The sequence below is a fragment of the Juglans regia genome, chromosome 7, assembly GCF_001411555.2.
Source record: "Juglans regia cultivar Chandler chromosome 7, Walnut 2.0, whole genome shotgun sequence".
Taxonomy (NCBI): domain Eukaryota; kingdom Viridiplantae; phylum Streptophyta; class Magnoliopsida; order Fagales; family Juglandaceae; genus Juglans; species Juglans regia.
Genome location: NC_049907.1, coordinates 15,554,740 through 15,565,078, shown reverse-complemented (window position 1 = coordinate 15,565,078; position 10,339 = coordinate 15,554,740). Strand labels below are relative to the sequence as shown.

General features: G+C 32.9%; 1 protein-coding gene across 1 annotated transcript; it reads left to right on the top strand.

Moving 5' to 3' along the window:
* Window positions 1–2,169: 2,169 nt before the first annotated feature.
* Window positions 2,170–2,763, top strand: LOC108984920 (ribonuclease H-like). Its single transcript, XM_018957019.2, has one exon. The coding sequence runs from the start codon at window positions 2,170–2,172 to the stop codon at window positions 2,761–2,763; it is 594 nt and encodes a 197-aa protein (XP_018812564.2).
* The last annotated feature ends 7,576 nt before the right edge of the window (window positions 2,764–10,339 follow it).

Below are 10,339 nucleotides of genomic sequence, written 5' to 3'. Positions count from 1 at the left end.
CAACTCTACATCAATCACTTCTTCTCGAAACACTAGGAGCACTTTTCGCTCCAAGTATATTGATATTAAGTATTTATTTATTAGAGAAAAAATAGCCGAGTCTTATATTTGTGTTGAGTATATTTTCACAGAGCATATGTTAGCTGACCCACTAACTAAAGGTTTCACTCCAAAACTGTTTCAGGAGCATGTGACTCATTTGTGATTGTTAAAGTCTTCTGTTGTATTTAGTTAGTTGGAATTCTATGATTATTGATTGTTTGACTCTATTGTTTATGCTCATATTCTATTTTAAATATAGCAATGTTAATGAATGTCTGGGTCACGTGCATTTTGGACAAGGTGATTGTTTATGTAATGAGACATTATATTTCATTTCATGCCTAAGTCACGTGCATTTTGGATATGGTGTACTTTATGTATTGAGACATATTGATTAGTCTCGTGCTTGGGTCACGGGCATATTGGACAAGGCAAAATTTGTTGTATTGAGACATTTTGATTATCCTCGTGCCTGAGTCACGCGCATTCTAGACAATGTGTACTTTATGTATTGAGACATTTCGGCTAGTCTCGTGCCTGAGTCACGCGCATTATGGACAAGGCATATTACCTACAAGAGATAATCTGTTTTAGCCTATGCCTGAATTAGGTGGTTGTGAGTATAAGTTTGATGTCATATATCCTATCGGTATAGTCACTAGACTAGGTGTTGCCACTGCATTTTGGACAAGGCCTATTGCTTTAAAGACATTCAGATTTGTCTCTAGGGCTTCTTATAGAAACGAGTGTTTGTCACTCTTTTTATTATTTCCATACTGCACTCGCATCTCATCGGCCTGAGTTACATGATTACAATTATTAGTCATGTGTTGTATGCTTTGTCTGTATATCGTTCATTAGCTTGTATTTAAAGGCACATTTTGTACAAGGCTTTTGGTTTTGGGATGCTTGTTTGTGTTTATGTTGTGATTAAATGTAATGATGTCCAAGTGAGAAATTGTTGTATTTATTTGTAAATAGTGGACTAGCATTAACATTTAGTCATTGAGTCCATAATGAGATGGATCATTTTAATAGACACATATGTAGGTCTCTACTCTCACCCCACTTAAAAATATAACTAATCCATTGAGTTATATTATCTTCTTACTCTTTCTCTCATCTCTCTTAGGATAAGAAGGAAAATATAAGAAAAGTGGTAGAAAGTAGTTTTCTCCATAGTAGTAAACTCTCTCTTTTGAAGGAATCCTAAAACTCCATATGCTTTGATTATGGGAGTCATTTGACACTGCCCGTGCTTGGGTTAACTTCATCAAAGTTCTAATAAGTTGATCGGATTGACAATGAATAGGGATTATAGATACCATTATTCATTCAAAATTAAAAATATAAGTCCATATGATTGAAGTTGGGAATGAGTTTCTCTAACTCTCAAGCACTGATGATGTTGAATGAGATCCATGAATTCAAGGGTCCACTCATAAATCATGGATACATGGGAGGTTTAATCAATTTGTTCATATTTTTATGTCAGTAACATGGCCTACATTTCACTCTCCTTCAGATTTTCAATGATCATGTATTAGTCATGCCTTTGTAATGTATTTAAATGTTTCACATTTTCAAGACGTGAAGCCCATGCACAATTGCAACTTGTGCTAGAAGTACTCCATTGTATACAGTACTTTAGTGTATAAAAGAGAGAGTATGACAAAAATAAGTAACTAGAAGAAAAATTACTCAGCTTAAGCTGAGAAAGAGATCCTTATTAAAACAACATTACAAGCAATTCTTACTTATACTATGAATGTATTTAAGCTTTCGAGGAGCATATGCAAGGAACTTAAAGGGGTGCAGAGGCCATGGATGGAATGGGTCTGGCATAATCTTCTTCCTACGAGAGTGTCTCTATGTATGTTGAAAGCATTATCTCGTTGCCTGTCGTTAGACGAAAGAGTTTGCATGTTGGGCATTCCGATTGTTTCAGAGTGTGATTGATGTGTGGATAAAACAGAAGAGACTCTAAATCATGTGCTAAGCACGAGGTTCATTGCTAGTATGGTATGGAAGAGAGCGACATCGGTGTTTGGAATTATGAACATAGAGGCAGATCCTTGGAGGGTGAAGATAAGTAGGTGGTTCCGAGTTTCAAAAAAATCAACACAAATGGGGACAGTAATTGGCTTGCTGCCCGCGGTTATTACTTGGAGACTCTGGCTTCGGCGTTGTAAAGCCCGCATGGAAGGAGACCAAGAATCGGGAGAGACAGTGTGGTTATTTGTGAGAAGTTGGCTTGCAAAAATTGTAGATGGCATGAAGGGTGCTTTGTCCTATACAGATCATAATTTATTGGAAGAGTTACAGGTGAGAACAAGTAAGCCAAAGAGTAGAACTCCTCGGAAGGTGGTCTGGGAGAAACCTCCTGTAGTTTGGTTGAAACTAAATGTTGATGGATCTTGTAGAGGAAATCCAGGTTCTTGTGGGGGTGGGAGTATTATTCGATATTCAGATGGTAATATGAAGGCCGCTTTCTTTGAAAAATTAGAACCGGGTACAAATAATGGAGTAGAGTTGAGGGCGATTACTAGTGACGTTCGGCTTTGTAAAGAGTTGGGATATCAGAATATTTGTATTGAAAGTAATTTGGAATTGGTGGTGAGTTGGCTAATTACTAGAGTTTGTACTACTTGGTATTTATGGGACTTTTGGGAACTATTAGAGGAGGAGTTAGTCGGCCTTCGTGTCTCGTTTAAGCACTAGTTTAGAAAAGGTAATCAGGTAGTGAATTTTTTGGCTCGTCAAGGAGAGGGAGGCAACACGAGAAAATATTTTGCAGGTGATGAATTGCCTAGTAAAATGAGAGGTCTAGTTTGGATGGACAAGCTTCGCATTCCTAATCTTTGGCTGTAATTATGGTCGAGGCTCTGGGTTTGGTGTCTGGTGGATTGTTAGATAGTTTGTGTGTTTTTTCTCTTGTTATTTTTCTTTGGTTCTTCTGTATGGAAGGTTTGGCATAGAATATTTGTATAGGTATTGGGTGATGATTGTCACGGTATTCCTCCACCACAAACGAGAGTTTTTAATAAAATTGGGAGGGAATTACTTGTGGACATGTGACCTTTTCTCTTTATATATAAAAAAAAATAACTTAACTCTATACTTTCCAAATTCTGGTGGAAAAACAAAGAAAGAGATAAGAGAATACAGCGAAAGAGCTGAGATAAGATGAAAATGCAAAAAACAAGATGAGGACTGGGATTCATATATTTAGAGAGTTTTAATTTAGCCTTGATTACAAACCATGGAGGGAGGATACTCAAAAAGCCCAATTCAATAGCTGCACAAGTTTTTAGAGACATTTGTTCTCACTAACTCTCCCTTGGGCTGCTAGTAAAATGTTTTCATCTATTTTTTTGTTAGGCTAAGATCATTTTTACAAAGGCTGACCAATGGCAAATTAAAATAACATCCCATCATATAGTCGGAACTTGGTGCCATTGATTGTGTAATTACTTAGAGGGCACACCCTCCACTCTTCAGCAAGCTTGCACAAATTATAAAATACACTTATATTACATTGATGTCATTATGAGATTGATTTGTCAAAACAAAAAACAAAAAAAAACACGTCATTTAAAGTCATGAAACTACTGTTTTTAAAATAATAGTCAGCACATCAACGTAATCGAAATACATAACTTTCTATATAACTAAACAACATTTTCAATGCATGCAATAAATGATTCCTGATTTTCATGAAAAACCACGTCTCTTGCCAACTTTCAATAAAAAGCAATGTCTAGCACTCTATTCTACTAACACTAACGATAAAAGCGTTCAAAGCTCTATTGCGGTGCCTGTTTTTTCAAATCTCACATAAGAAGCTACTCTATAAGTGAGTATTTAAAGTGCAATTAATATCTTTTGAAAAAGAAGATAAACCAATTGTTTTAGCATAATTTCTTTTTACAGTAAAAAAAAATATGATTGGTAGAAAATATTAACATTAAAAAAAGAACATTGAAAAATATGATCGTTAAGAAAAGAAATATAATCGTTAGATAGTGAGATGAGATGAGATGAAATAATTTTAAATTTTAGATAAAAATTAAAAATTGAATAAAATATTATTAAAATATTATTTTTTAATATTATTATTATTTTAAAATTTAAAAAAATTGAATTGTTTATTTTATTTTATACTGAAATTTATAAAATTATAATGATTAAATAAGATGAGATAAAATCGTTTCTATATTCAAACGAGACGTTAAAAATAGATAGTTAGTGCAAATAGTTGAGCAGTCAATTTTTTTAAATTCTAATTTAATTTTTTTAAATCTTAATATAATAATAATCTTGATGTCATTATGAGATCAAGATTTGTCAGAAAAAAAAAAAACGTCATTTAAAGTCATGAAGCTACTATTTTTAAAATAATAGTCAGCACATCAACGTAATCGGAATACATTAGTTTCTATATAGCTAAACAATTTTTTTATTTTCAACGTATGCAATCAATAATTCCTGAATTTCATGAAAAACCACCTCTCTCGCCAACTTTCAATAAAAAATAATGTCTAGCACTCTATTCTACCAACACTAACGATAAAAACGTTCAAAGCTCAATCGCGGTGCCTGTTTTTTCAATTCTCACATCAGAAGCTACTCTATAAGTGAGTATTTAAAGTGCAATTAATATCTTTTGAAAAAGAAGATAAACCAATTGTTTTAGCATAATTTCTTTTTACAGTAAAAAAAATATGATTGGTAGAAAATATTAGCATAAAAAAAAGAACGTTGAAAAATATGATCATCAAGAAAAGAAATATAATCGTTAGAGAAATTAATGACCGTCAAAGAGTTAAAAAATACGATTAGGTCCCGTTTGAATAGTAAAAATTAAAATTAAAATAAAATATTGTTAAAATATTATTTTTTAATATCATTATTATTTTAAGATTTAAAAAAGTTAAATTATTTATTTTATTTTATGTTAAAATTTAAAAAATTATAATAATTAAATAAGATGAGATAAAATCCAAACGAGATGTTAAAAATAGATAGTTTGTGTAAATAATTGAGCATTTAAACAAGGGATTTTTTTTTTTTTTTTTTGACTAGTTAAAATAGAGAAGGCTGCTGAAGAAGCTATAAAAAATAAAAAATCATAAAATTGGTTTTTTAAAAAAATTAAAAAATAGAATTGCCCAATTTTACGTCTGATCATTCGTTACCCAAGTGGCTCCGTTGTCGTTATATAAGATGGGGTGACTTGCATTCACGTTATTTTCATGAATAGACGTTAGAGTTGACCCAGATATGCTGGGCTAGGTCGGCGGATCGTGCCTAGAAGGATAAATGTTTTGGCCCCGAATTTTGAATTCAAAAAATGTCTAGAATGAGATTTATTTTTTTAATTGAATGATTGAAAAAATATTTTTTAATAATATTATAAATTTTTTATTTTTAAAAAATATTTATAATGATTAAAAAAAATAAAAAAAATGAAAAAAATACATCGTTGGGAATATTTTTTGAATCTCGAATTCAAAACCCACAGCACTACTCGCCAAGAAGATGCGGCGGAAGCATCTCGCTCTAAAATATTGTATCTTTTTTTTAAATATTAATTTATTATTAATATAAATATATCACTTGTTTTATTTAGTGTAATGCTTTATAAGTTCTGGAATGTCCAGTCTTGTATATTTTTTTTGAAAAAAAAGTAAAAGTGGAAATTATTACTAAAAAAATAATTTTTTCATGTAATTCTAAATGTATCCACCTTTTTTAAAATGAATAGACGGATGCTGCACACTCAAAGACTATAAATATTATTTTTTAATAATTTTTTTCTAATACTAAAACAGGTCACCAATGTGCAATAAGAGGGACCCAATATGGAATATTACCTTATTGCGTTGCATATGGAATATTATTCATCACAAGATTACTTTGCACTATGCTAATTATACGAAAATCTTACTTTTAATGAAGGATAGAGATAATTTCACTAATGTAGTTTGACCTCTCAACGGATTTAATTATTTATACTTACTATAGAGAATCATAAAAGAGAAGTGTTCGGTTTACTAAAAGATTTTACAATAGGAAAGCTCGCAATCTACTTTATAATAAAAAATATTTTAGAATAAATAATTCTATTTAAAAACCTTTACGACATACATCATCCACGTGGCATAATTTGATTTGAAAGATAAATTTTAAAATTTGAATCTTGCAATCAAATTATGCCATGCGAAATATGTGTACGGTAAAGACCTTCAAATAACACCATTCTTTTAGAATTTAATGTATCACGATTAGTTACATTACTTTATGAATTTACTTGTTGATGAGCAACTCCATGGTAATGTGGGGGGTAAAAGCTAATAGTCTTGTACAGAATTGGTTGAGCTTGGATGAGGATTTTTTGTATACGTGTGAGAAACTAATAATGAAATTATTATGGCTCAAAATGAATGTACTAATCTTTGAAGATCAATTTGGAAATCCAAGAAAGGTAAATCAAGGAGCTAGAGAGCAATTAAATGATTTCCATTAGGCTCAAATCCTTCGACATGGAAAGCAAAATACAAATGTGAATGAGAGAGGCATGGCTAGATGGAGAAAATCAGAAAAATGTGTAGCGAAAGTAAACTGGGATGCAACCATTGATATAAAATCAAAAAAATGAGTATTGGAGTCATAATCAGAGACCCAATGAGTGATATACCAGAGTCTTTATGCTCAAACTTAGGTTACGTTTGAATGTTGAACTGAATTGAATTGAGTTGAGTTGAGATGATAAAATATTATTAGAATATTATTTTTTAATATTATTATTATTTTAAAATTTGAAAAAATTGAATTGTTTATTATATTTTGTATTGGAATTTGAAAAAGTTATAATGATGAGTTGATATGAGTTGAAATGAATTTATGATCTAAACGTACCCTTAAGGTATGTGCTGCTCACCTTAAGTACTACACCCCTTATAATTCAAGCCAGTGCACTTTGGTAGGCAATGGGATTTTGTAGAGAACTAGGCTTCACAAAAATGGTTTTTGGATGAGATACTCAAGCAGTCATATTAATAGATATGTCATTTATAGTGAAGAAGAGAATTGGTCATGATATGGGCAAATAATAGATGACACCATAGAGAAATTAAAAGGGATGCCAAATTGGAGGGTTCAATTTATTTACAAAGAGGCAAACATGACAGAAGTTCATTAGTTAGCAAAACTAGCCATCTTAAATGATGATGAACGAAGAAGACTCCATTCATAGCTCTATAATGCTGGAAGAGCTTTGTAATGATGGATTTTTAATGAATGAAAGTGATTTAGATTTTAAAAATGATTTTGTAAATTTACTTTTATAAGATTTGAACATTCTCATCATAACTGTGGCGTCCTAGACCCCCACGTGTTATTTTTGTGGAATCCGTGACACCGGAATGATGACTACACGGATCACGCACCCCAACGACCAGTGTTCAGAGTGTGTACAACATGCAATAAGTGTACAAAATAATATTCGTAGTGGAGAAATAAAAAGGTCTTTCTTTATTAAGTACCATAATTGTTCAAAAATATTGATACAATATTTATACAGTCATCCGACATATAATTACAGACAAGAAATAACATAAATGAAACAAATCTCATAACGCTGATCAACATATCAGCAACTCAAACCTTCGGCGGAGCTGATCCCTCGGTTTCATACTCGGACTCTGCGTCATACTCTACGGCATCATAAGACAGAACTGTAGGGTAAAACACCATAATGAGATTATGACATCTCAGCAAGTAATTAATCACAACAACATCCAAGAGATTTAAAACATATTAATATAATCACATGTCCCCATACGGACAAATATGCAGAAAACAAAACTACATTATTTTTTTTTCAAAAAAATACACTTCTAATTACTCATGCCAAAAATCCCATTTTGGCTCAATCATAACCATTATTATGAAATTATGCATGCACCATAGTCTCCCTTATAGACCGTCCGCACACCCTATCTCTCATCGTCACACCACGGGTAACGTCCGTGCATGAGATTTCGTAACGAGCGATGCCAATTCCGCGCCCAGCGCGTACATGGCCAAGCATTCTCTAACTTCGCCAACCAAAAGGTCACGGAATTGGTACGAGAGCGTGACTGTTCTGTTCATTCCCGTCGTCGCCCTGCCACAACTCAAGGGACGTCACGTCAATCTGTTATGATCCTGAGTGAAGAGAGGAGCTCCATCGAGATAATGCCCCATCTCGACTTGGGGTCGTGATACACACGCACCCACATAATCAGTCTCAATTCCAAACAAATAACGTGATTTCATAGCACAATTTATTAAAGACGATAATTGTGCATGACAAGAACAATTATTGGATGACATAGTTAATATCTCATTTATACATAAAATCTCAATCATTTACAAATTTACAGTTTCACAACTACACACGTAATCTCGTCCTCCAATCCGGCCTAAGGCCCGAATTCCAACAATAACTTCAATTACAACCAAACACTTCGACGGCCCAATCCCAACAAACAACAATTCATAAATAAATGCCAATTACAAAGTCAGTTTAAATCTCATAGTCGCGATGGAAAATTACTCACACACGAATATGAGAATTTTCTAAAAGATCACGCGAAAGGAAGTGTTGCTCAAGGTGGCAGCACACGGCGGTTTAGTGCCCAAAAAGAGCTCTCAACTCACGGGTTAGCTAAATTACAAGTGGATGGAAAACTCAACTCACTATAAGCCAGTAATTTCACCAAGAAACCGAGTGAAATTCACAATTTTAGAACCAAACAGAGCTCGGCAAAACTTCACAAACTCACGGATTCACTAACAAAAATTACAGAACAAAACTCAAAACACCAAAAGATGCAAACAACTTAAATGAGAGAAAGAGGATGAGGAACTCGGAAGAATTAAATTGAAGAACCCACAAACTATATATAGACCAAGTATGGCAGTTTAAGGAGCTGTGTGTCGCACAGGTAGAAGAAAAGCAAAAATGGTAGTACAAGCCGTGGAGGAGAAGAAGGCACGCTGCGAACGTGTGGCACGACAGCTGGACAACGCAACTTGAAGCTCATTATCGGTCGACACGGAGCTGCTCACTATGGAAGGTGGTGGTGGCCGTGAGGAGCGGTAGCTCGATAGTAAGGCTTTGATGTTCATGTAGAAAGACACGGAGCAAAAGTATGGAAGGAGGAGGTGGTGGCTTGCGGCAGCTGCTGGAACAAGAAGGGAGAAGAAGGAAGAAGAAGAAAGTAGAAGAAAGAAGAAGAAAAGAAGGAGGAGGAAGGAGTGCAATGCGGTGCCAAAGAGAAAAGAGATGGAGCTCTAGACTCCATCAAAACGGCGCCGTTCAGATCAATAAGGGGCTGGGTTTTAATATAGCACGGGCTGGGCCCTGCTTGCGCACGGGTTGTTGGATCAAACACAAGGCTGGGTTTAGTTAAAACCACAAGGCTGGGCCATTACTACACACGGGTTGGGCTTCTCAACTCACACAACCCAAAAAATAAATTACTACAACTAAGTACACACAACCCCAACTAAATAAAAACACTATAAATAAAATAACATAAATAATAACATATATAAATAAATAGTAAGGAAATAAAATTCATGAAAAACATGTGAAAATTATGAATCTCACAATAACATTCTCTTCAATAGTTTTTAGATAATAGCACATATCAAGGTCATATAAATTAGGGACTTGGAAGATTTTGAGGAGTTGGGACTATAGTGTTATCTATAATTCTTTTGAGAAATGCTATATAAAAATCTTACACCACACACTTTCACATAATAAAAAAGTAATTTTTTATTTTTGTCAATTTATTTAAACACACATATTTAAGCTAGCATTAAGATAGAAAGATAAAAATAATAAATCATATGAAATAAAAATAAAAACTACATCCCTATTTTTTAATCACCTTAAGAACTAACACTAAAACCAAGTCATTACAAGAGGCTTGCATTCATTAGCAGAGAAAATGCCGTAAACATTTCATAAAATTAAATTTATAAATTGTTATAAGTTTGCATTATTTGTTAGATTTAATTTATAATAAAAATAATTTTATAATTTAACATATCAAATCAAACTATTTAAATTTATAAATTTAATTTTGGAAATTTTTTTTTGTGTTAAAGTATTTCTCCTATTAATAATAGAAATATTTTATTTTATTTTTCCAATCGCATGCACAATTATAAATTTATTGTTTAAGGCTATCCCTTTGAATTATTATATTGTTATACAAATTACAATTAACAATTAATT